The sequence below is a fragment of the Uloborus diversus genome, chromosome 1 (assembly GCF_026930045.1).
Source record: "Uloborus diversus isolate 005 chromosome 1, Udiv.v.3.1, whole genome shotgun sequence".
NCBI classification, from domain to species: Eukaryota; Metazoa; Arthropoda; class Arachnida; order Araneae; family Uloboridae; genus Uloborus; species Uloborus diversus.
The window spans coordinates 25,444,674-25,472,647 of NC_072731.1; the positions used below are offsets into that span (position 1 = coordinate 25,444,674).

At 32.8% G+C, this 27,974-nt stretch overlaps 2 protein-coding genes across 2 annotated transcripts in view; one reads left to right on the forward strand and one right to left on the reverse strand.

Annotated features, from left to right (window-relative positions):
• Window positions 1–27,974, forward strand: part of LOC129228457 (putative phosphoenolpyruvate synthase) — a 333,414-nt gene that overhangs the window by 112,313 nt on the left and 193,127 nt on the right. The window lies entirely within an intron of this gene.
• The window catches only part of LOC129228467 (homeobox protein EMX2-like), a 36,015-nt gene continuing 11,903 nt past the window's right edge, over window positions 3,863–27,974 (reverse strand). Inside the window, exons 2-3 of the mRNA XM_054863151.1 lie at window positions 17,667–17,839; window positions 3,863–7,249 (exon numbers count right to left, since the gene is read on the reverse strand). Of these exons, the coding sequence (XP_054719126.1) occupies window positions 7,019–7,249; window positions 17,667–17,839 (404 nt within the window). The 3' untranslated portion in view covers window positions 3,863–7,018. The remainder of the gene's footprint in view (window positions 7,250–17,666; window positions 17,840–27,974) is intronic.

A 27,974-nucleotide genomic window follows, 5' to 3' on the forward strand; every position in this document is an offset into this window, starting at 1 on the left:
CTAAAACGCAGCGCCTTTCATTAAATATTCATTGAAAATCCGGGAGCGCTTTATGCCGCTTCTCATAGAAGTTTAAAGTTGTACAAGTGTTTGATAATGGATAGAAGAAAATTTCCATATGTGTTGCCAGTCATTTTTCTTAGTTTTACCTCATAATTCCGGTTCAGTACAATCAAAGCTGCGCGATTGCCGGTACACTTAATTTTCCTATGCATTTCCCATGCACTATATGTTTTCCGTAAAAGGCCATTGGAAAATATCTACTAGCCATTTGAGAAAAACCATTGGAGAATGTAGACTTTCACTGATGATTAACCGGAAATATTCGACATTTTGCTCCTGTCTTTGTTATGTGAATGTTGATATTCACTGGCTAATGTCGACATTTACCAGATATCGGATTTTTACTGTAACATACGCATAAACAAAAAATATGTATAAACATGCCTGTTGCATTGTACTGATTTGTACGTGAATACCGTCACATAATATTGTATATCATAACTGCGTAGATTTTTATTTAATAGTTGGTGTTAAATTAGGGGTGAGGGTTCCATATATGAAAAAAAATATCTTCTTTCTAGTGATAGATTAAAATGTAATAAGCTCAGTTTGTACTTTTTTCGATACATATGCAGAACACAACGCGTATAAAGGAATCATTAATTAAGTTATTGTTTATATAAAAAAAGGGCTGGTTATGATAGTCTTTTGGCAGCAATCGATTATTTTTATGACTCTTGCGTCACTTCCATGACGGGATCCTCCTTCACTAACGAATCAGAATGATCATTTGCAATTGTCAAGGAATGACTCAAAATTTTCAATGTGAAAGTTTCTGGTAATGTGTGTGTCATCGATGTCGGTACTGTCCAACCACGGATTGTATGGAATTGGCAAACGTCCAGTTAAGACAAGTCTATCTGAATGCGGGGGAGAAGTAAAATTTGATGCGCATGTTCTGCTCATTTGAATGAGACTCTGCTTAAGGCTAACATACATCTGCAAAAGCTGACATCCCTAAAAACTAATAGATGCGCCTATTTCCGCCTGTAATCCGGATGTTTGCCTTTCCATACAATCCGTGGTCAGATAATATCATCGTTGGTTTCGCCCTCCTTCGCCACTTCCAAAAGTGCTTCTACTAGTGAAATCTGAATTGTGTTAGTTTATTAACTTCTGGTGAGAGCTCCGGAATCAATTGCAAGAAAATTCTGCAGTGGACCAAGCTTGCTTATTCGCTAGCAAAAATGCTAATATACTGTGACTGTGGACATCAATCTCACTTATTATTAAATCCTGTATAATTTCAACGAAATGTTACAAAATGAGCGGTTTTGATTATAAACATTGTTATAATGATTATAAGTCGATTATCGTCATATAGTCGAATAGAATGGTCAGTATGGTCGGTTAGTAAAAATTATTTCGTGTATTTCATTAAATATGCTAAGAGAGAGAAAACTTGAAGAAAGATGGTAGCAGGAATAGAATTAGAAAGTTTAGTAATAATAATAAAAATAATTAAAAAAAGGCAAGAGGGGAAAAGATAGAATAAAACATTAGCGAAAGATAAATTTCAAGAAATAGTAATGAAAGAATGTACTGTTTGTTAATAGCATCTTGCTAGCTAGTATAATGAGCTATATGTGGATAATCAATTATGTAATTGCTCCGAATTATCCCAGAAAAAGTATGTTTTTAAAAACCCAGTGATTCTGCGAAGGAATTCATATGGTGTGTGACAGTTCCTGAATCCAGGAGCATGCACAGACATTTTGGGGCTCGTCACAAATAACATTAACAGGCTCCCCACCATATTGTTTACCCCATAGTCTCTACATATATTTTGCCACTCATTTCAAAACATTCGGGTCCTCTTCAGTCTCAGGCCCAGGCCAACAGGTGTCCATCCTCAAATTCAGAGCACATAGATTCCAAAGATAACCTTAAATACACAATTTAAAATAGTGGGACAAGCGATATAAGTTCCAGTTCCTGTCAATCGATGGTTTTGAACTTTTACCAAGAAACATTGTGGCTGTTAAGATAAATAAATGCTTTTGTGCTGAACAGTAAAGTAAACATAAGCAACGTCAAAAAAGCACAAATTTTCAGAATTTTCTGAAAATTTGTGCTTTTTTGACGTTGTTTATGTTTACTTTATTGTGGATGTTCTTGATCATGGCATCAGTGCTCATTTCAGGGGAAAAAAATAACGCTGTTTAGTTTCAGTGGAGCAAAATTTTTACGTATGCATAGATTTTTTTTTTAAATTCAGTTATTTATTTTCTTTTTATGAATAAATTTAATATTATAAAGTCCCGTTATGGGGGCCTTAATGACCAATCGGTGGAAAGATTTGCTTCGTAGGCCTGAGGTCGTGAGTTCGTTTCCCACCGGTGCTCAGGGTATTATTTCCTTTCTTGTAATGAAAATCTTTCTTGATTGTCCTTAAAAAATTGAACTGTGCGTTGTCTGATTAGATGTTCACCCTCCTTGAGTGGTAATGGCGCCTTTCTTTCCACAGCTGTTGGACACGACAGCAAACATACATGCTCCATTTACGTCTATTTTAAATATTGCAACTATTGTCAAAACAAACATATTAGAAAACATTTTTATTTGCTCAGTCTAAGAATTGACGTGTTTAGAGAGTCGAGTTCAATAATTGCATAACGTTTTATTAAAATTAGATACAACCCTAAGCCTAGAATCAAATTTTTACTAGCAAAAACGATTTATATAGAATTGATCCGTATTTGAAAGGCATATTAAAAATTAAAAGTAAATATCGTTTGATTTTCACTGCAGTGTCCATTTCACGACTGCCGATTTCTGAAAAATATTCTTGCAGTTCTTTGAATTTAATTTTTCCGTCGGATCAGATCCCAATTTAGGAGTTTTATAATAGTGGGTAAGATACAGACCCCTTGTATGGCATCAGTTTGCTAAAAAGAAAAAGCATCCTAAATTATTTTTTTCAGATAACTACTAGACTAGTACTGCAAAAACTATACCGGTTTTTGTAGTAGTAAGTACTAGTTTTTTTCTTCTGACCGTTCTTACAGTTTGCTAAGTATTCTTGGAATGCTAGTTATGTTTTTTAAGTTTACGTGTTTAATTAGTTAATTTTCTGAATTATGTTATTTTAGTTGATATTCAAATTAGAAAATATTGTAAAATAAGAGTTTTCGACATTTAGTGTATTTTGTGTATTTTAATTTTGCCGTGAACCGAAAATACGTTTCATTAACAGTTTCAATGTCTTCCTCTTTCCACCCCTTTGAAATGCTGCAATAATTACAACTAAAAAATGTGATTTTAGCTTTGACTGATTTCAACTCAAAAAATATTCACTGAAATGTTTTAATGAACAGAAATGGTCTCATAATGAGTTATACATAATAAGTAAAACAATGCTCTCGCTCTTTTCAACGTGTTTGTATTTAGTCTCAATCAAGAAAATAGAATGAAAAAATAATAACAATATTATTATTATTACCAATGCTTTTATGTATTTAAATGCATATTACCAATTTAATTCTTTTTATAATTTATTTGTAGAAAGTTCAAAAGATCATTTTTTTCTTACTCCTAGTTCAATAAATGGTCTTTGCAATCATGCCTAATTTGTCCAAACCGTTAAAACTTCCTTATCCATCCCAGGCGGAAGTTAAACTGGTAAAACTTTAAAAAATGAGAAATAATTTCCACACCAATTTTTTTTTAATATAAATGTAAAAAAAGTCATTGACTACCATTGATAAAGTGTTTTTAAAGAATTTGCATGTAATTATTAGTTGCGGGTAACACAGCCCATTTAAAAATAACTAAATACACTGTAATTGCATAAGGAAACTTTATTACTGTCACTACATTAGGAAAAATGTACAGCAAAACTTTTTGTACAAAACAATTGAGAAATAATTACGTAGAGCAATGAAATTACCCCATTCGTATCGATTAATCAATTTCTGCTCAACAACAAATGGGAAATTTCACAAACGACTTTTTCATCGGCAATAATCATTGCTACTTCGGACAATAATTACCTCTGGTTAATCGTTTGATGGATAACATAAACATATTTTTCAGCTTGTACGTGACAAATGTGCCCTCGGTAAAGATTTAATCGATAAACTTTTCCATATGTGGGTTCGTTTGCTTGCATGAGAGCTTTAAATGTCACTTTATGATATTACCGTAATCCACCGCACTTATTATTCTGTTGCTATAGTAAAAAAAATCGAGAATTGATCTTTTGAACCTACAGTTAGATTATTAGAGCCATGTATGCATAAATCGAAATACTTTTTGAATATATATTCGAGGTAGATCCACCAAAACATATATGACATGAGACAGTCAATTGCGGCAATGAGAAGCAAAAAGATTTAAGAGAACATTTTCAAGTTTTGAGTAAAACGTGTTTGAAGATAACTTCCTAGGTAGCTTTTCTATTATTTTTTATTATTATAAATCATGCTGTACAGCGGCACCTACCAGGACTACTAGTACCGTCTCTTGCCCCAAGACAGAGGAGAGGTTCACCTACCACTTGTACTGAATATCTCCAAATTTTTAATTTTGCGACATACATCCCTTTGCCTCTCACTCCCTCAATTGAACAAAAGTAGTAGGTGCTTATCATGGTGTCGGAAAAATATTAATTTCTTGTTAAGAGCAAAAACTCACTTATGTCAAAGGGTTTTTTTTTTTTTTTTTTTTTTGCAACTAAGTTTTGATTGTTTAAATCTAAAAACAGTTTGAAAATTTTTCAACGATCCAACATTAAATTTTGAACAAAGTGATATTTACAGTCGAAAATATCAAGCAAAGCAAATTATGTTTTGGGTTTGATTAGCTACTATTAAAATTGAAGACCTCGGTGCAAGGAAGGGGCAGCTCTACACACCCAAAACGTTCAGGAATTTAAAAATAGTTTTAGCAAATTCTTTCTGAAGATTTTGTCTTTATGTTTAATATTATGCATTAACTCGCCTCTTTAAAAGCAATTTCAATGACATTTTAATCAAATACAATGTTACCTAAGTGTAATTAATTTTTACATTTTGGAGCTGTTCTGCTTTTGCTTTAAATCCTCATATATATATATAATAGCCAATGATCGAGTAACGCTCCTGACGTCACCAAAAATGAAACTCATGCCACGGCATGATAATTTGATAATATTTTTTTGGTAATGTTTGACATGCATGGAAATGCTTTATTTTGACAGGGCTGAACTGGATCCGATAACTTGACTGGTTTACTGTCAACTAGACTCATTTTAGAACAACGAAAAAACATAAAAATGGTAAACAATAAACGCTATCTGCTGGAGTTAGGATTGAAATTTAAACTATCAAAAGATCACCAAGCAGTCAATTGCTTCTTTCAAATGTACAAGCAATTTTCCCTTGTCATACCTTGACGGAAGATTTTCTAGTATATAATAATCCGTATAAATACTGGATTTTTACTAATAAATCAACTATATGGAAGCAGAGAAAACAATGCGAAACTTGTGATAAAAATCACAGTTTCAAAGCTAGCTACAAAATTTAAGTAACTTTTTCTTCACTTTCTCCTGGAAGGTACGTAGCCTTTTACATCTTCTAGCTTTAAATATTTTTGTATTTCTTTGGCAAGGGAAATTCCGTTTGAGATGTCTCGAACATAATCAAAAATAAATTTTTTTTTTCATGTATTTATTTCAATGTAAAGCAGAAAACCCACAAAACGTTGATATATCCCCTCCTTACACTGAGATCTTCAATTTTTACAATGACACTGACTGAGACTTAACACTCAATATCAAAAAAACTTTGAACATTGTGCGAAAAAAATAACTCATAGTTTACACATTAAATCATTTGAAAGGAACAAATATTTCTCTACGTATGGGTGCAACATAATGTTACAAAGGAGAGTGTGTTTATAAGGTAGAACTAAAAAAAAATGAACACTAAATTGCAAATGTTGCATCCACCAGTGAAACTAAAAGCTGACGTAGGGTATTCGATTGTAGAAGTTTTTTTCCTCCACACCTTTTAAAGGAGAAAGGTCATTAATTAAGAACCAGTTAAGAGATTTTTTACAGTAGAAAATAAAGTATGAAGGTAAACACTCCAGTGCTTAATATTGCTTTAGCAATGGCCACTTCAAGGTTTATATTTGAAAGTGTAGGATTCCGGGTTTCCCAATGGATTCAAATGTGCAAGAGGTAATACCAAAGACCATATCATTCAATTATCTTTAGTAACACCACTTGTTTTCCTTTTATGCACTTCTGAATCCACTAGGAGACCTGGAATACTATTTTTTAAATATAAAATTTGAATTGGCCCCTACCTAAGCACTGGCCACTACTGGTGTGTTTACCTTCCTACTACGAGGAAAAAAAATAGTTGCAACATGTTAAAAAGTATTATAGATCCTTATACGGGTTCTATAATTTGATAATAGATACTATTGCCAAAAGAAGTACTACTACGTACACTGTAGGAAATGGTAAAGTGGTATTTTGTGCTTCTTAAGTATCTTTATTACTTGTTTTTTTTGGTAGTAAAAGGTACTAATTTGTTTCAAAACATTTTCATCATTCAGATTCATGTTAATTACATTTACAATTTTAACTTTTTGCAATCAGTGTCTTTATTGCAACCAGAGTAAGTGAAATGATATTGATGTAATATCACAATGTATGAGAATTCTTTACCAACGACACAATGAAGCTTTTAATAAATATCATAGTCAGTGTAGGATTTCTATTCATAGTGATTTCACAGCGCGTGATCTGTATCTCAGTCTTTTTCACACATGTAGACAGTCACATAGTGTCCCATCGATATTTTACAAGCAATGTCCAATCAAGTTATAAATATACACGCAATAAATTTACACATGCCACTCGCTTTGAGCAGTTCCAGACACGAAAATCTTTGGCATGCAGTTGATGAAATGGAAAGTCTGTTTGTAGCGAAACGGTTATGCTAGGAGAATGCAGTTTGAATCACGAAAGGTGGGTTTGAGATTCGTCCTCAATGGAATCGCAATCGTCATCGTCTTCGCATATCGATTCATCGGACTCTTCTATGTTGGGAGAGAACGAATGAGTCCGTCCGTCCTTGCTTTCGTTGTCGTTTCTGTCACTCGATTGTCCATCAGATGGGTTTGTCTGTTGTTCTTCCTCCTGCTTCTGCCTCTTGTGCTTTGTCCTCCTGTTCTGAAACCATACTTTCACCTAGAGAATAGAAGACAATCTTTTAACGTTGTAAAGGTGCTAATGAATATGTTTAGTGAAAATGACAGGGTAGAAATTCTAATCCGAGTTGAATTGAGGTATTTGGTATCACAAGACCAGCTGAATCCACATTTTTAAATTTTACAAGGGAGAAAAATTATCATGTGTTTAGCTATTTTTCAAAGAAAAACAGTTTTTGATACAATTTTCTCAAAATATCTTTAAATACCGTATACGTGATTGGACGTATGTAAAGGATATTTCAAATTTTGCACGAAAGAATAGATATGAAAATCTTTGTTTCAAACGAAATGTAGAATAGCTGTTGAATAGAGTAATTTCACAAACTAGGGGGCTATCGCCCCCTGCTCGCTATCGCTCGCCAACCCCCGGAACTGCTTACGCAGTTCCCTGTGGATCGCTTCGCGATCCATGCTCGCTTCGCTCGCTCGCTGTATGCCAATACATTAGCCTAGCTAAAATTTTCCGTAAAAATTAAAGTTGGTAATTGCATTTAGGTCACCATCCATTTAACCAATATGAAAATTACGTTCATAATGTTAATTTGTCTGCTTTAGCCAGATTTTCGACAGTTTAACTTTGCTGTATGTAAGATGACTGCCTTGGCAATGTGCACAACTTTACCATTATAGATACAAAAGTGTCTGTCATTGCTTTGGAGAGATTGCACTTCTACCTGTTGGTCCGCGGAAGGTATTTTATTTCCCTTCTACCACCCATTGGAAAACCAATGAAGGCATTCCCCTATCCGCCACCTGGGGACGCGCCCTCTAGGGGTTACAGGCTCCCCCGAGGGATGTATTTACATTATTTACACTCTTATATATATTTACATATTTACACTCTTATATATTCTAATCTGAGAAAACTTCCTCATATACACAATTAAAAATGTCCCGTTTGGGAGCCACAACTGACACTGCTTCAAAAGATCTTGTTCTTGATAATGCCACATAGAGCTGGCCATGACTAAAAACAGGCTCAGAGAGCACCAAACATATTTTCTCAAACGTTTGTCCTTCTTGTTGTTATTCTGAATCCTTACCACGTCACGAACAAAAAATGGTTTAACTAAAAACGCGAAAACTCGCCAAGGCTACTTTGCTTGCACAATACTAAAACTACTATAACCCTAAACAAATTTGGCGAAACCTTTCAGCTGAGAATAAAAGGAATAAAGTAAATTCTTTCTCGGTTATTCATTTTGAACTGAACTGTCGTACTGAAGCAGAGAATAGACGACGCTCAAAGCGCCTACGCGTTCAAAACAACATTGCCGATGAACATGATTGTGGAGCAATGTGTGAAGAATGCGAATTTTGTGGTGCTCTTTATTGGCAGAAAGAGCGTAATACTGCAAATAAATATACTAAATGTTGCCATGACGGAAAGGTGCGGTTACCGGCATTGTGTGACGCACCTGATCTGTTGAAGGAACTGCTGACTGAAAATTCCCCAGCCGCTAAAAATTATCGGCAGCGAATCAGAGAATACAACTCTGGAAATGGCTCGTCTTAAATTGGATTCAAGAACGGTTTCCTGCCTTCTTTGAGCTTTTCTTTGCTGATTAAGGTTGAAATGGGCCACAGCCCGACTCAAACTCATCTCAAAAAAAAAAAAAGTTCGTTGAGTATTCTGTGATTCAAGATTTCAAAACAACGTAGAAGTTTGTTTACATGATTTATCGGCGAAGTGTTGCCAACAGAGGTTTAGAAATTCACCCCTTCATTTGCCGGCACGTAAGAGAATTATATATATAGATATTTCATAAAATTGTTACATAAATAGCAAGTCTTAGATCAAAAAGCAGAATAAATTCATGTTCTCAATATTTTGAGCTTTAAGTCCTGATTCTTGATCCTTTACAAATGAATTTTGAATGAACAGTAAAATCCCTCTAATTCGGATATTAACGGGACAAATTTTTTTTGTTCGCAGTCGAGAGGTATCTGCAGGACAGGGGTTTAATAATGCTATTTGCATTGGAACCGAGGAATTAAAAATTGTCCGCATAAGAGGGGTGTCCATTAGGAGGGGTTTACTGCATGATGATATATTTTGTTCAAGATAATCATTAGGTATAGTTCAAAAAGCAGTGAGCATTATTTTCTTTCTTTTTTTGTTTTTAATCTTTTAAGTCCTAGTGCTATATCCTTTATTATCGAGCTCATTTCGATTTTTTTATGATGCATTTCTTGCAAGATAATTACAAGGTATAATTCAAAAGGCAGTACAAGCGTTATTTTCTGATTTTTTTTTTTTTCTTTTTGAGCTTTTAGCCCTCAAGCTGTATTTTCTGTTAACGAATTAAATTTGATAGTTTGATGATACATAACTACAAAAAATAACGTACATACGTATAAAGCAAATGATATTTAAATCATACATAAAAAAATAATAAAATATAATTGAAATGGTGATTTATATCTCTGTCTCCGAATGTCATTTCTCAGTTTCACAACATTTGTACGACGTCATCAACGTACAATTGAGATAAAAGCATTTACAATATTATGACAGCTTGATACAATAATTATAATCAATGTTCTTCAAATACTTTGCATATTTTGTTTTAGCCAACATTTTGAATGCATCCCCAGTGTTCGCCTAATTATTATTCCTGATACAAGAATCTTCAATAAAAAGACATAAATGGTTTTGACGGCTACAAAAATAACTTCAATGGAAAGAAGACCATCTTTCTCCTCAATATAGCGAGATTTAATTGTTGAATCATTTTTTCAAGTGTCTGTGAAAATAATTCATCGTTAACATTCACAGCGTGGCTCCATTAAGTATAATTACTGTCACCCAAATTATCTCCCAAGAGATTGCAGGTTAGTAAAAATGTCGCGGTTTTAACAAACTAATAACATACATCTGAAGAATATGAGTCTCTCAAGTAAGAAAATGAAAGATTTCCTTACGTTAGGTCTAAACTACGGTTTGGTAATTACAATATAGTCTGCCCACGGTTGATATGGAATTAGCAAACGTCCAATTAAGATGAGTCTATCTGAATGAGGGGGAAAAGTAAAAATTTCATGCTCCTGGTTTGTCTATTTCAATGTAACTCTGCTAAATTTAGAGGCTAAGACATTTCTTCAAAAGATGGCATCTCTAAAAATTAATATAGTTAACAATACTTCTTATGGTGAAATAACAAAGCTGAATAGCCTCAAAAGAAAATAAAAGCATTTTAGTCTCATCTAAAAATTCTCTATCATGAACACAGCATGCAGCTTCAAGTAGGAGAACATGGGTCAAAGTGCAATAGCGGGGCAAAGTAAAATTGTGAAATATTTAATCTGCTTATCGCTCCACCTTTCTGGTACTATTTTAATTATATAGTACCATGTGTTGTGTAGTCTATCCCAGTCAGGGAAAAAAATACCGCCGAAGATTAAAGCATTTGGTAATACAGGCAATTAAAAAACATTAATGCTCATATTGTAATAGATTGTTGTAAGTCAAAAATTATTTTTGTTACTGTAAAATGATAAAGTTCTTGTCATTAACATTTTAAATATTAATTGAGGCCTCCTAATATTATATGCAGTATTAATTTAGTTAATATTAAAGTTGTGTTAGTGAGCTTTTTGCACTGATGAAGAGGCTCCATTGTAGCCTTGAAATACTATATGCTGTATTTTCTTCAAAATTTGTGCTTTATTTACGTAGGTTTTTTTCACTTTAATCATATTGTAGCACAAAGCTTATATGATAATTTTTCATTTAATGCTTCAAGTGTTAAGTCCAGAAGCACCCATTTTGTTTAATAACGTCGCGTCTCCCACCGGAACAGATCAAATCAACTACACTGCCCGTGTTCCATCCTCTGAAATACGAAACAGTTGGTTTTATCCGAAACGAGATCTTTTCCTCCCGGGTCACATGCCCTCCCTCCTTCTATCCCCCATATTTTCCTATCATCGGGATGAACGGAAATTGATCACAAGTCATCAGGTTCCGTTATCAGGTGCCACTTAAACGGCATAGTTGGTCCGCGTTTACCATATGCTACAAGCAACACCTTTCAATGAAAAGAGAATAATAAAAAGTTGTTCTCCCTATCGGAGAGAAGCGTTCTATGGGAATTTTAGACCTAACACAACGCTCAATTACCAAGTAAAATGCCGAATTTCTAAAACAATGGGCTCATTTTTTTTTCTTTGTGAGATTTTATCCTTTTTTTTTTTAGTAGTATTTTTCTGATATGTTAAAGTAGTTTTTCCTTACGAAGAGGAAGAATAATTTTCTTCGGAAATCGACCAAATACTACTGCTTTGATTTTGTAAGAAAATTTTCAATATAACTTTGCTTTTCAGAAATTTGTCCGGCACTTTTTAATTGTAGTGAAACGAAACTTAGAACTCACACAACACTCAATTACATAGTAAAATAGCGAAATACTTAAACGATGGGCTCCTTTTGTTCTTTGTGAGTCTTATTTCTTTAATTTTTCGGCAGTATTTTCCCTATATGTTAAGTAGTTTTCCCTATGAGGAGAAAAACTCTTTTTCTTGGGAAATCAACCAAATATTGCTGATATAATTATGCAAAAAACGAATTAATGTATCTTTAACCAATTGTTTTAATTGTAATTTAAAGAAACTTAGAGCTAACAAAATTCTCAATCACAGGGTAAAATGGAGCATTTCTTAAAATATATACTCCTATTGATCTTTATGAATTTTGTTTTCTTTAATTTATTTACCCTTTTGGTAGTATTTGCCCAATATATTATGTAGTTTTCCTCCCGGAGAGAAATACTCATGTTTCTTAGAAAATCGGCTACCCTTTTTTTATTTAATTTTGCAAATTTCTTCAATACACCTTGTTTTTACATGATATCTAAATAAAATGTTTACAAATTGTTTATCACATTTTAGTTTGAATTAAACGCAACTTATTTAGAAAAGGTTCGATTTTTGTTCAACTACCGAGTGAAATGGATAATTTCTCCCACAAAAGATTCCTTTTGTTCCTTGTGAATTTTTTTTCTTTAAAATTTTTTTCAGTATTTTTCCCACGTGCGGTAGTTTTCACTTTGAAAATTAGTCAAATATTGCTAGTTTAATGCTGAAAAATATTCCTAAATATAACTTTGTTTTTACATTATATCTAACGCGATTTTTACAAATAAATAAGTATTGTAATTAAACAATTCTTATTTACTACCTTATTTACTAGTTCCTACCTATCACTACCGCAATCGCAATTCGAAAAGGTTCTATCTCAAAAAGTTTGCTCAGCTTCAAAGATTTCTCTTTTATTTCCAGTTATCTTAAGATAAATATTTCATTTCCACAACAGATGAACGACCGTTTGCTTAGTGTTTGAAGTAATCAACATGAAGAAAAATTTTTAAAGAAAAATTAACACTATAATGATAACTATTAAAATGAGAAGAAATGTTTTTGGAAAAAAAAAAATTTACTTATAACTCTTCCCTTTAAAAGAATTTTCTGCGCACTTCTTTCGTTTTTGTTTATTTCCTAACCTACGTTTTATGCAGATCGTTTTCACAGGATCTCAATTAAGGGAGTCCTCTTTTTATCATCATTGAATATGAAATGTTTTAATTTTTTTCATAACTCTTTCCTAAAAAGAATTTTCTGTGCACTTTATGCCAAAGTAGTTTCTTATTACTGTGATTTATAACTTTTATTTTGTATGGATAAAAATATAAAATGTCTGGAAATTTGGCTTTCGTTTTTGCGTGATTCCTCACCTACTTTTTATTCAGATCGTTTTCACAGGTTCTCAATTAAGGGAGTCCCCTTTTTATGATCATTGAATAATTTCACTAAAATCGGTCGGTTCTGTTAGTTTTTTCTTTTTCTTTCTTTCTTTTTAGCACGACCCTTAATAGGCTATACTGGACCAAACGATTGTAGGTAAAATAATTCCAGTCCCTACTGGTTGATGGAGAATTGTATTGCCTCAATAAATGAGCCGCTCCGAAAAATGATAAAAAAATGAACTTTGTGGTTTGATTCGACTGACTCATTAAGATTACACGCTGCGTCGAAGAGGAAATGCCCCATTTCTCACACTGTGATAGGTGCTAATCGGAAATGCGCGAGTTTGGCCACTTGTTAACCCGCGAAATATTAACGTTGAAAAGGATGATTAAGATGGTCGAAATCCCTCCATGAAAGCTCGTTTAAAGTGAGTGTTCTAGTGTCCTAAATTAAAATATAGTTGCTTCCAATCTAATGATGACTTCCTATCGGTACCAAAATGTGTACAGAAACTCACTGTTGCTATGAGAACACCACAACAGCGAAGAATTGTCTGCTGAATATTCGTCTTTTGTGGTAATAGTAATCGAGTAATTTTAAATGATGAAATAAATGACTGCCAATCAGTCATCTTTCCGCCATATTAGTCAAATGAGGTACAACCAATAACGAGGGCAGAAAATGCCAGTAGAACTTCCGTCATTATCGCAGTTGAAGGAAACTAACAAAAGAAATCCAACACAAGGCCTGATTACCGCACAGGCCGCCTGGGCCTGGGGCCACATTTTCCTAAGGGACCCCACATTACTTAAAGTTTTTTGAATAACATTACTGCTACGAAAAATACATGTATTATTTAAATAATATTAAAAAATAATGATTTGTTTATACTTGTAAAAAAATAAATTTTTGAAAAGCATTATCAATTAAAAATCTCATTTTCGGTATTTTTTGAGTTGTATCACTATTCTTTTCAAACAACGATGTCTAAAAAGTACTTGCTGTTTTTCTATCCACGCAACTGTAGAAAGGAATTCCTTAAATGTGCGCATTTGTTAAAATTTTACACGTTGTTACGATAGGTTTTTACGACTTATAAACGCTTATAGTTTATGGTAGTAAAAGATGAAAATAACGATTTAATCGTAGTGAGTTATGTTTATCATTTCTATAAAATTCGTGCAGAAGGGCTATTAAGTTTCAGTAACCAACCGGAAGATTTTCAACGCGATACGGTGCAGCGTGCAAAAATAGAAGTTGTTTTTGCTACCTAGTAAAAACTTAATCAGATAAAGAAATTTCATAAGTGAGTTTTCTATGGACAAAAGATATGCGATTAAGATATCTCCAAATTTTTCAACACCTTAAATTTCGGCAACAAATCACGAGAGATTACGACGACAATACAAATCTAGTCGCATAATTGCCTCTCGTCGAATAATAAAACCTTTGATAAATGGAACTTAAGCCAGATTTTAACGCGCTATGTACATAACAAGGACATTTAAGGTTGGAACAAAATGTTATCTTTGAAATCAAAGCTGCATATGAGGAAGTTTAATCTATGCATCAAATTTATTCTTTTCGATTAAAAGTTCCCATAGTGGATCGTAAATTTGAGAAGTTTTTATTTTTGTACATTTGGAAACAGTCTTTTCGCAGACGACAATTCCCATTTGTGGCTTATCAGCTAGCTCGATCTAGACTTTCTTGGTATGCGACTATCATGTTTCAGCAGACAGAAAAGAAATTCTGAAAATTAACTCCGATTTGATGTACGTTTAGTGTAACAGGATCTCATACTCTGTGAATACTCACGACTGCTAAATGCAAACATAAATTACACCTTTTAAAATAAAAATGAGTACATTACATCGCCTCATTTCTGAAGCCGCAGAAGTTATCCTACTATGCTTTTCTTTTTATTTTGAAGGAAAGATTTTGAGTTTTAGATTTTAAAAAAAATCAAGTTTTAACTGTCTTATCGTATGAGGTTATTACACTCACGCATAGCCAAAAACTGTAGTTTTGTTTTATGGAGGTAAAAAATCTAAACTGTAGTTTTGTTTTAGAAGGTAAAAGAAAAAACTAATCTGTAATTTGCTTCATAAAGGGAAAAGAAAAAAAACTAAACTGTAGTTTTGTTTTATAAATGTAAAAGAAAAAGCTAAACTGTAGTAACAGTAAAATACTTGGTGTGGATTATTAAATAAAATGACAAAGAAAAAGATGGCTACTTAAGAAATATTAAGTAAATAGCTCAAATCGTGATTACAGACTTTTAAATAAAGCTATCTTGAATCAAGTGCAGAAATGAAATGAACTAGTGAAAAATAGAAACTTGGCTATTTATTTCAGTTTAATGTAGAGTTTTCTTACGGCTACTAAATAGAATCTGACTCGGCTTAATATACAACTTGCCTTTCTTTTTGAAAAATTACGTATTGACGTATATGTTGTATTTATAAAAGTTACCTTATCTTAAGAAAAAAATAATCTAAACTAAATACTTTTATATAGGTTATCAATAAATATTAAAAATGTACCTCATACATATCGCCATTTTTACACTGAGGTCACTTACTCAAGCAGTTTTTTTCTTTTATGGATTTATATAAAAACTTTTTCCAGAACAATTCTGATTGCAGCTAAGAAAGGTATTTCGCTTTCATTTCGAAGAGATACAGCCCAATTTTTTGTAAAATTATCTGTTGATAGGAAGAAAGAATATAGCATATACGTGAAAGACATGAATAGTATGCACTAATTTTTCTCATAATCATTAACAATCAAATGATATCTTTTGAAGTTGGTGATGAAAAAATAAGTGTTCCCACGGCGACCATTGCAGTATCTCGGAAAGATTTTTACATTTTTTTTTAAGAGACCGAATCTTAAAAGCTATAGTTTCGTTATCAGCTATAGTGAACTAGTTAATAGTCGCGGCTACAGTTAAATCTCGCTTCAATGTCGTTCTCCACTTAATTGGCTAGAACGAAATGAAGAGACTTTAAATGTCTTAATTTGTCCATGTCGTGATTTATGTTAGAGTTAGGAGAGGTTTTCCGTGTTGAAGACTAATGTCATCAGTTAACCGCGTGCGCTGTTTTGATATGGAATTGAGGTTAAAACGCAGCAATAACAATTTAATTAACTTTTATTTCATTTGAAAACTGCTATTGCGTGAAAAAAATCTATAATAGTTTTCTTACGTTTGAAAAATTGTATATTTAAATTTGAAAATGAGAAAATTAGCTATGAAATCAATAATATTCACAGTTGCATGCCATTGGGCTGATTACAATTCTTAAAAAAATGAAAAATCAGCTAAATTTTGCTAAAAGCAATTAATAGATTTTCGCAGTTTGAAATATAATAGTTTGAAAAATCTTTACCTCAGAATAAGACTTGCGTAAGGTAAAAAATTGCAACTTTTCGTTAATTGGTGCATTGTATGTAGAATCTTATTCCACATCGATGTTAAAAGAACGCGCGTCCCATCCTTTGTAGGGGAAAGACAAACGATTTCCCTCCCTCATGTAAAGTAGTTATTATGTGCCTTACGTCAGTCTGGCTCTGATGTACAGAATTTCTAAACTAATAGTTAGCCTTTCATTCGTACTAACTCAGTGCTATTTTATTTTATTGATCTACCGTCTCTTCTTCTTGAGTAATATGCTTGAAATTCTTTAAGATTTTTTTTTTTTTTTTTTTTTGAAAATGGCAATTTACAGCTCCTGTACACGCTATGTGTAATTAAACAAACGGATTGATGTAATTTCTAATCGGTTGAAAATCCTGAATATTAAGCCCTAAATTTTATTGTAACCATTCGATGATATTATTCTGGTTAACTACATAAACTATTGTTTAACTTACTTTTAACTTTTTTGTAGAAACGCATTTTACGGAAAATCACGAAATGTAGTGTATTTCATTGGAAAGAGAAATGACTTTTATTTTCGAATTGAACTGTACTTTTTCAAAAACAGCATTTAAGTACATCGCTACTACCTGTAGCATTTACAGCAATTTTTAAGGGTGCCATCACATGATAATTGCTTCAAAATTCACGAACGGAAGAAGTTTTATAACTGAAATTATTCCGTCTGAATGCTTTATCAATAATATGCAATATACTGACAGACCGGTTATGACACCCAGAGACTGCAGTTTCGTTTTCGTCATGGACTCATTAGTCTGGAATAAACAGTAACCGAGTTGGAGGCGGATATCTCATTGAAGCTGAGAGTACCAAAATGGTAGTTAAAGTAAATTCAGTACACCAGTAAGAGTTCGCACAGCAATATTACGGCTCAACTCGTCAATCTAAGCTTTGCTTTAAATTGGCGATTTGAACCGTACCATTGCTGCGGATTCTAGCTACTGTGTTACATTTACTTTAGCTACCAGGTTTTTGGCAATCTCAACTTCAATGAAATGGCATCTGCCTCCAGCTCGGTTATTGTTGGACTGATAAGTCCATAACAAGGACGAAACTGTCTCTCATTAACATAATCGGGTTGATGTTATATTGCATGTAGTTCAGCCTTAGCCATGGCTTAAGGGTCGATAACTTACTGCTTTATCAATATTTTTTTTATGCAATCACATCACATAATGGCATTCGAGTATACTGATGAGCATACCTGAGTTTCTGTGAGGTTGAGACTTTGTGCAAGCTGCTTCCTTTCCGTGCCGACAACGTAGTGGTTCTTTTCGAATGCGTGTTCCAAGGTGAGGAGTTGAGACGGAGAGAAGGCCGTTCGAATTCTCTTGGGCTTCCGGAACTGATGGAGGATGAAACTTGCACCCTGAGGACCTAAGGAGAATTGGGGAAGAATTAATTTCAGTTTATTCTGGAAAAACATAGGAGACGGTGAGTAAAATAAATAATTAAAAAATAAAGCTGATGAGATACACGAAATGCAATTATTTCGAGTGTTATATTGGAAGCGCTAAACCAATATGTGCACCAAGTGAAATGAACTACTGGCTTTGAAGTCAAACTAGAAAACTCTACGTTAGAGAAATCTTTTAAAAATAATATTTTAGAAAACATTTTCCCTTGGATATGGAAATATTTTACCACATCAACAGATAAATAGTTTTGAAAGCTATATATTTTAGATGTTGTACTATAATGTGAGAAAATGAAATTCTTTATTCCTGTAAATTTTAATTGGCGCGTAAAAAATTGCATACGTATGTATACGAGTATTTTTGGCATATGCAGCAAAACATCCTTTTAACAATAAAAGATATCATGAGTTTTATCACTAAAATTTACTATCATAAATATAAAATTCTGTAAACAATGGTTTTGCATTCAAACCAAGGACTGATAATTAGTAAAGCAACCTAATAATTGAAGATTTAAACAGAGAAACAAGGTACAGTTAAGGAGAAAAACTTCCTCGTTGTTAAAATTTACGTCAATTAATCGAGAAGATTTTTATTTTTGAAAGAGTAAAAACTAATTAACTTGAACTTTGTTCGAAAAGAATAATTTTTAATTAATAATTTTTAACGATTTAATGAGTCTATATCTCTGTTTGATTTCTAAATTAGTATTTTATCATATAATAATAATGAGCTATAATTCCCTATTTGAATGTTTAAACGAACAAGCTTTGTCAGGGGCTTCATTTCTGACGAAGGAAGTGCTAGAGCTCTATATAGTCCACACAACTTATTTTTACACTAAGTAGCCTAAAATTTTAAAATTTGCACGAAACTGAAAAGAAGAGCAAGAGCTGAGCTTCTGTGCAAATCAAACCCTGTCTCTTGGTGAGATAAAGGCTTTGCAAGGAAGAATACCTTTGATCCTTTCTTTTTTTTTTTTTTTTGAAGTTCTACTAAGATAACAAAGAGAATTTTATTCCCAAATTTTCTCTTAAGTAAAACTTATGTTTAAATTAATATTGATATCATGCTATATCACGCTATTATGAAAAAGTACAGAGTAGAAGTTACTAAGACTGAAAACCTGAAATCTCGGCTTTTGTGCAAAAACCACGCATAAAATTACCAATAATATTATGATTATTGAAAAAAAGCTTTTGCTTTTTCATGTCGTTGACACCGTTGTTGGAGAACGATTTCGCAGAAACTACTCATTCGGGAACGCACGCACGTGGGTCTGCCATTAAAATAACAAAAAAAGATGGGGGGGGGGGGGGGAGAACAGCAACTGGAATAACTGTAGCGCGCGCGTCCATATTAGTTAGTCACGACTTGCATTCAACCTGTTTATCCATTTAATGGTGCCTTAATAATGCCCGGGACCAAGAGCTTGTCAACAGGTGTTGTTGAGGGTGGGCCGGGCATCTGTCGTGAAACAAACAGAGCCCGGATATTTCATGAGGGGATGATGCAGCAGCCATATTGATACATGCAACAGATGGCAGGGTCCATTACTATGCATTGCTCTTCAAAGTTCCCCAACTTGTGCCAGGTTCCAACTTGATTACCCGGACTCATCAAGGGCTTGCATGAATTTTACCGCTTTCGAATAATCGGGGGTCGTAATTGTGTCGTGCAGAGTGCAATCATTCGGTCGTAATCGCAGGTGCGGTTCAAATTAATGCCATTTGGAATTGACGGAGGTAGAATCATACATGAATTGATTGCAGCAATAGTTCCGTTTCTGGTTAGATTGAGTTTTTTGGTTCAAGAATTGCTCCAAACGATAGTTTAAATTCGAAGAAGGTGCCAAAGAGCAGAAATTCTTTAAGGAACAAAAGACAAAAAAACTCCCGAATTTGAGAAAAAAAATGCCGCAATAAGCACATAAACGAAGTCTAAAATTTTGAATAACAAACCAAAAGGACAGAAAAAAAAAACGACATGGAAACAAGGACAAAGACAAAATTAAAAAAAAAAAAAAAAACGAATCTTCTGATGAAAGGGGAACAATATTTCGTTTCTGCAGACTAAAGGATCTATTGTAAAAATTGTAATTGAAGCAATACTGCATAGTGTAAACAACATAAATTTAATCATTAATTTCTTGCATCTCAATTAGTAAGAAACATACAATTTTATTATAGAAATTTTCTTAAAAGCATCATGGATTACTTCGCAATTGTCGCGAACAGTTGCATGATCATTAATGCAGATGTTTCTTAAAAATGCATGATAATGCAATTACTTTTTTCCTGGATCACACAAATTATCTGTACGATCATGCGATAACGATACATTTTGAAGAGATGAAACTCGAGAATGTGCAGTTTGATTATGAGAGATTTCGTTAGATTAATTCCATAACTAAATTTTTTTAAAGCTTTTCAAAATGTTGAAGCAATTTTGATTGAACTACTCCTCGTTTCACTAGCATTTTCGATTCTATTTATAAAAACCTTTATGAGTGGAAACGGTTCAGAAGATGTGGAAATGGAAAATCATTTCAAATTAAGATTCAACCTAACCGTATATGTAGAACCCGGGATACATGCACTAAAAATAATTTAAATATGCAAGCAAACATGCACTAAAACACAAGCAACAAAAATGCATAATTTAAATTATACGCATTCTCACATCACTTTATATGTTCTTACTGCATTCATACATTCTCTATACCGTCCAATAACAAATTTATCTATTCAACTTTGAAAAACAAAAATCTAAATTAGTCTGAATATGAAACGTAATATCTTCCTTAAAACATATTTAAGAGCTATATACTTCAATCACATATTTGAACAAACGACTGTAGCTACGACTCGATCGTGATTTTCTATTGATCTATTTTTTAAAGGAGTTGCATTAATAACCTCATAAAAATATATTGAATATAACTGCTGGATTAAGGTTTATTTGCAAATCACGTTCAACTTCGTGGACTAAAAATAATATAAGTTTACGTAGTACGCTAATGCATTACGCAGCACAATGTAAGAGTACATAAAGTAAGTAACATCGTTAGAATTTATGAACACAGCATTATGAATACAACATATACAATTTTAAGCACGATACGAAATTTTAATACTCATACTGATGGCGTAAACTACAGCAATGGTGTCGTTTCCAAAATTTTAAAAGTATTTTTTTCTGACAGAGCATACTTAAAAACATAGGATCTCACCATTTTTAAAATAATTTGACTAAGTTTAATATTTTTAAAAAAATTACTTTAATCGGGGCGCTTTCATTGTTTACGCTTCTGCCGATGACATCACAAACGATGAAATGACATTCAGTGTTGCCATTCACAGACCACAATATTTAATTCACGTCTTTACTCACGTTTACTGGCAACGATATGGTTGATAGCAAGCGTAGAGCGCAATATTAAATTCGCTTCTTGATTATCATAACGTGGAAACACGGTAGAAAGATGTGCAAAAGTGCATCAGTTGTGACGTCATAAAGGCCACGCCTTGTTTGAAAAATTGGACATTTTAAAAAATTAATTAAAAATAACTGTGGGAAAAATGAAAGTATTTTCTGGGCCCGTGTAATTTTAAATTCTTTTTGCTTATTCTATCAATTTCAATGACTAAAAATAGCACTTTTGACTGAAGGAAACAACCCTGCTATGTAAAACTATTATAACTTGCTTTCGCATCGGTATATCCTATTTTACAAGTTTTGCTTAATCATTATTAAAGAAAATCATAAAAACACTATTTGGCAGAAATTTCGACGCAGCAATGACGGATCAAGGAATTATCCTAGAAATCTCAAATTGTTATGCACATTTTGTTCTACCATTTTCATCTTTTCAGCTCTACCATCAATCAAAGACCAAGAATAGGTTTTTGTTTCAGCCCACCTTGGTGTGCATTTATTTATTTATTTATTTATTTTTGTCGTGTCTATGAAAGTCGTATTAGATATAGCCGTGAGTCTTGATGACGGCCTGTACAATTTCATTAAGGGTTACAGGCTCCCCCAAGAGTGCATTTAATAAACACCACTAGCGCAGCCAAAAAAAGCTAGTTTTTTTTTTTTTTTTTTTGATGAAAAACACATGTAGAGGATTTTTTGATGAATAAAACTTAGGAAGGGTTTTTTTGATAAAAAATACCTTTCGAAAGGGTTTTTTGATCAAAACAGCCCTTTCACATGCATAAACTTCTGTATTATAATTTATTTTTGTTAAAACCAATGGCTCTGAGGGGTATTTTCACTCCCCCCTCGCTGCCTCACTGATAAATACCATACTAAACAGTTGGTCCGCCAAATGGATAAAGCATAATTTTTGCTTGAAAACTTGCGTTCTCGATAGATCATTTCAGTAGTTTCCTAATCACGCTGTAAACGTGCCTTATTAATCAACGGTATGGGTATGGTAAAATGTACATTTTTCGGCAGTAAAAATTTAAAAAAAAAGGTCAAAAATTGTTTACCGCCCTTATAGTGTATGGAGAATAGCTGCTAAAGACTAGATTAATGTAAAAGTGCCGATTAGTCGAGTGCTATGTATTTAACTTATACGTAATGCTCCCTAAAAGCCAATGATTAGTGGGCCTTACGCGCATTCATTAAGAAATGGGGCGACCTTATGCCCACAAAGAAGATATCCGCTAAGCCTAACTTGCTGACAGCTCCACTAAACCTATAATTAATCATTGCGGGGTAATTATTCGACCTCTCGGTAACACATCACCACAGAAACGAATAGAATGTCGTGAGCAGTTCGAACACCCCTCCAAAGAAGGCGTGTCTGCTAATAAAATATAGATAGCGACGCTAGCCCAAGAATGTTCCCCGTTTTGAGATCCTTCATGCAATGTGTGTGCCGAAGCAAGCAAGTTTGATGTTTTGATAAATTGCCGTTCATGTATTACGTTGTAATGAGTAATTTCTTTAAATAACTGCAGGCGGTAAAGTTTCGTTGCTGCGAATCCGATTCGAGATATTAAATGAGATTCGAGACAAATCAATCAATGAAAAGAATCTAGCCTAGCATTATGCGAGGCTTTCGCAGGAACTTTTGCTTTGCATATAGTTGATCTAAATGATCAGTCATTGCATGAGGTATGTGTTGTACACCAAAATGTAATGCTACATTATAAGATAGATTAATTTTTTTTTCGCGCCATCCAACTAGTGATTGAACGTGGACATTTTGTTTCGCACGTGACACCTCATATATTTCATTAACAAGTATTTTATTTGTTGACAAGCAGAAACTAGCAGCAGGTAAAAAATTTCAATCACTGCGTTTAATTTCCTTGTCGGCCAACAATGAATCCGGTTATCAATCGCGTGAATAAAGGCTTAGCCATGTTTAAAATCTGCCTTAAAAAAACGTTATAATTTGAATTCTATATAACATGGAAGTTCTATGCGCATTCTATCAGACGCAGAAAAAATTAATCTTTATTTTAGAATTAAATTTTTAAATGTGTTTTCACTTCAAAAATCTCGAAAAACCTTAGAGGTTTTTAATTAATATCTTCGTTAATTAATGTCATCCAAAGACGCAACCTAGCTAAGAACACTCTCGATCAACTCTTCTTTCGAACAAAAATTTTTTTTTCCAAAAGCGGTCCATCCAGTTAGGCGCTAGAGAGCCACAGACAGATACACAGATACATAGACATGTCAAATTTATAACCCCCTTCCTTTTCGAATCGGGTGTTAAACATTTAGAATGGTAGTGGACAAAATTTTGTTGCTTAAGAAATCACAAAGGTATGTGGGAATTCATAAGCAAACAATGTGTGTTAATTTCCTCTTAAAATTATATATTATTTTTAATAAAATATATGAGCTGTCACGTGCGGGGCAAAATGTCGGCTTTCTCGTGGAATGGCCCTAACTGCATTTTCATTTTCAAAACTTCATAACTAAAAAGCTGCAGAATTTAAAGCATAATAACAGTAATAAAACATTTTTTGATATCTGTAGCTATTTTTCAAATTAGGGGAATTTTTACTGTTTTGCTTCAGGTTTTTTGGGAAGGTGAAAAAAAAAAAAATGCACTATCATAGGGACATCTCAACCCGAGGAAAAGGACTGCCTTTTTTCCTCATTCTGTGTTAGCAAATGTATAGATGAGAGTTACTACCATTGACATTTCTTCTAAGAAATATTTTTAAAACTTTGTCATTATTGTTTTTAAATTACGAGCTGTTCATTCAATTGTGTTCATTTCACTGAGCTGTCTACTCAAAAGAAGTCTAGTTTTAAAAAAATAAATTAAGTAAAAAGAAAATACATTTGCTAAAAAATATAAAAAAAACGAGCATTGAAAAATGCATAAAGCATAATGTGCCAAGACTTCATGCCACACGAACACCTACACTGTTAAAAATTTTCCGGAAAATTTACGGTAATTGTTACTGGCATCCATGTTGCCAGTATTTATTACCGTAAAAATCAAATGTTACTGTAAAATTATACTGTTTCCTTGGTAGGTCACAGCAACCAATTGGAACTGGGATCGCTTATTTCTCCAGTATAAATTACCGTAAAAATCATGTAATGTAAGTCCGCCATTTTACAGTAACAATTACCAGAAAATCTTCCTGAATTTTTAACAGTGTAGCAATGCTGTAAGATACAGTAGAAACAATCAAATACTTTAAAATATTTTGTGTCGGATCTAGTTACGCAATTGGAAAAGAAGACAAAAGGACTACCTATGGAGTTGGAAGCTTTATTTATCGGCAATAAACCTCCCTGGGGATTGGCGAGCGAAGCCCTCTAGTGTACTAATAAAACCTGAAAATTGCCATTTTGGACTTGAGTTGTTCTGGTCCTGAGGTATAAAAATATATAAATTGTTAGAACCAAATTCTAAATTTTGAATGAAGAAAGAAGAAAAACTCAAACTTTTTGCTCAAAATCTGAAAAAATCCTTTGATAGACCAGGTGACTTAAGTCATAAAAGGATAGAAAAAAAAAAAAAAAAAACAGTATCCTCATTCTAAAAATGATAATTTCATTTTAATAAAAAATCAATCATTATAAAACAAAATGATTAATCTTTTCAATTCAATATATTTATAAAGCTTTACATTCAATTTGGTTAATTCAATTCATTTTTTTTTCAATCAAGGGATTTAACAAAAGTACGTTTCACATAGAATGTAAACGAAAATAAATTACAGACGTATCAATATATTCTACCCTAAAGTGTGTGTTAAAAATTTTGAAACATCATAACATTAAGCATGAATTAGTAAATGAACAACATTTTATAAACGATAGAAAACGTAACTACTTAACTGAGCATAGGAGAGAGCTTAGAAGTCTTATTTTGGAAACAATCGTCGTAAAAGAGGAAAAAATGTTTCCTCAATGTTTCTTAATATATACTTAATATATACTATAAATATACTTCATTGAAAATCGTAAATGGCGGAATGCTTAATTAAACATGAGAGATGGTTCAGAAATCTACTTTTTGGGACTTAAAATCGGTGGACAATAGAAGATGCTTTCTCATTGCGTTTGAAAATTAAACGTAAAACTTAATCAAACACTGTAAATGACGAAAAACTTAATTAAACTCGATAGTGACGAGTTTAAAAGACTATTTTGTGAAACTAAAAATAGACGGACAATAGAAGATACTTCCACACCGTTTTTGAATGCTATCCGAATAACTTAATTAAACATTGTAAATGACGGAAAACTTAATTAAGCTCGAGTAACAGTTTAAAAGTCAATTTCACGGAATTTAAAAACCTACTGACAATAAAAGATGCTTCAGAATTATTTCTAAAATGTATTTCGACGCTATGTGATTTAAAGGTATGCAACTGAAAGCATTACAAATGAAAAATACCAAAACAAACAAAAAAAAGTGTTTATAGAGTTTCTTCCGTAATATCCTATACAGAGAAAGGTTAGCGATCCATTATCGAGGGAAAAAAATATTGTTTGATCATCAGTCGTTTTCTATTCCAAATAAAGTCTTGTTCCAGTGATGTAATCATTAAAATGCAGCATTTGAGCTTTTATTGGAATCGTGTATTTACAAAACAGCAAATTATTGGAACGATCAAAAATGGGAAACGTTTGAAGGTTTCAGTTTTGAAGGATAAATTAATTGCTTTTTAACGGAACTGAAAACACAATGTACTTAAAAGAAGTATGTCTTAAGTCAATTTCTATAGAATGCTCAGGAAGTTACTTTTTAGTATCACAATATTTCAGTAAGTGAGCGATTTATTTCACTGGGAAACCAAGTTATATGTAAAATCTCTCTCTCCCTTTTTTAACAGCAAAACGCATTTTCAATCTCAATTATAGTTGTTCCTATTCTTTTATAATAATTATACTAATAACATATATTAATACAATTAAAGTACTAACAACTATTTAATATAATTATATTAATAAATTTAATGTAATTATTACTATAATTAATAACAATATAATAAATGAAATGCTAATTAATGAACTACTTAAATGTTGTTACATCAACTCATTTTCGAACAAAAAAAGTTTTTTCAAAATCAGTCCATACGTTTAAGCGCTAGAGTGCCACAGACAGATACACATATACACACATACACAGACACGTCAAACTTATAACCCCCTTCCTTTGTGTGTCGGGGGTTAAAAATAGAGGATATTGTCAAACACAGTAAAGAATTAAAAGGATTTATTTTTTTAATTTCACTATATTTAAGAAAAATATATTTTTTTGGTAATGAGTAGTAGCTTTCTCTGAAATATGAGCACAAAATACAGATAAATTTATAAAAATAACAGTAGCAAAAATAATAATTGTAATATTAATAATAAATCAATTATCTCAACTTTACAAATTTAACTCATTCATTGATTTTTTATTATTTTTTTTCTTACTCCGTCTCAATAAATTTCGATACTTTTTAAAAAGACGGAAATCCGCCAAAAGACTGAAAATTTTCACCCTTATGCGGCAATGCGGCATCAAGTTCTTACATACGAGTCTACCTGAGTAGATACGGTACCTTCACTTATTCACTTTATTTCCAACTGGACAAAAGCAATTTGTAAATTTTGGTTTTAAACAGCATTTCATTGTCCAACAGCTTAGAAATTAGAGGCTTTCGCAGTCCGACAAAATAGTTGAACATTTTTCAACACATAAAGACACACAGCAACCGGGGACCCCTGCGAAGTAAGTTATTGGCCGGCCACCTGCGAAACTAGTTATTTGGGCCTGAGTCTTTTGTGGAAAGATCCAAAATGCTGGAAATAACGAACAGTGGTGGGAGGATCGTAGAGGATCACGCCCCGTTCCCAGGTAATATCATGGGACAAAACACCATAATCCTTTTAGACAAAAGCATCACTTACGGTAAAAGCTTTCCACGATGGTGGCCCAGAGATCAGCTCCAAAGAGTTAAGTCGGAAGATCCTGGGAAAAAAGTGAATCTATTGACATAAACCAAGGGTTTTAGGACTAAGAACCACACCAGGGGAGTTTTTCATCCACGCAAAGTTACTTCCGCTGGTAGTTGGTTTCTAGGTTCAGTGAAATATGCCATTTTTAATTCCAGTTCAGTTTCGAAAAAGTAAAAGTTAGTCGAATAGCTAATTTGGGCTGTTTCGGTGGAAACTGAAATAAACAGAATGGTTTTGGAATGAATTTTTATGCGCCAATAAACAGAATGGTTTAGGAAGTAATTTTTAACTGATTATCAAGAGAAAAAAAAACTTTTTTTTTTCTCGTCTTGGTTTTTAATGTGATTCTTGTTCTCATAAAGATTTATTTATGAAATATAGAACATTTATATAATTATTCGGCTCATTTTACTCAAAAGGGCATTTTTCATGATGACAATTTCTTCACAGTAAAATAAAGATATTATCAGCCTAAAATTAAATTTCTGAGAAGAATAAACACGTCCTTAATGACGTTTCATCAATGTCTACACATTTTTTTACTGCTGGAACAGTAATAATTCAATAAAAGTAAACTCGGTATGTTTAATTCTTAAGTATTGAAGTAGTTTAGCTAACCATATTTCCTATTTTACCTTTTAGTACAGGAA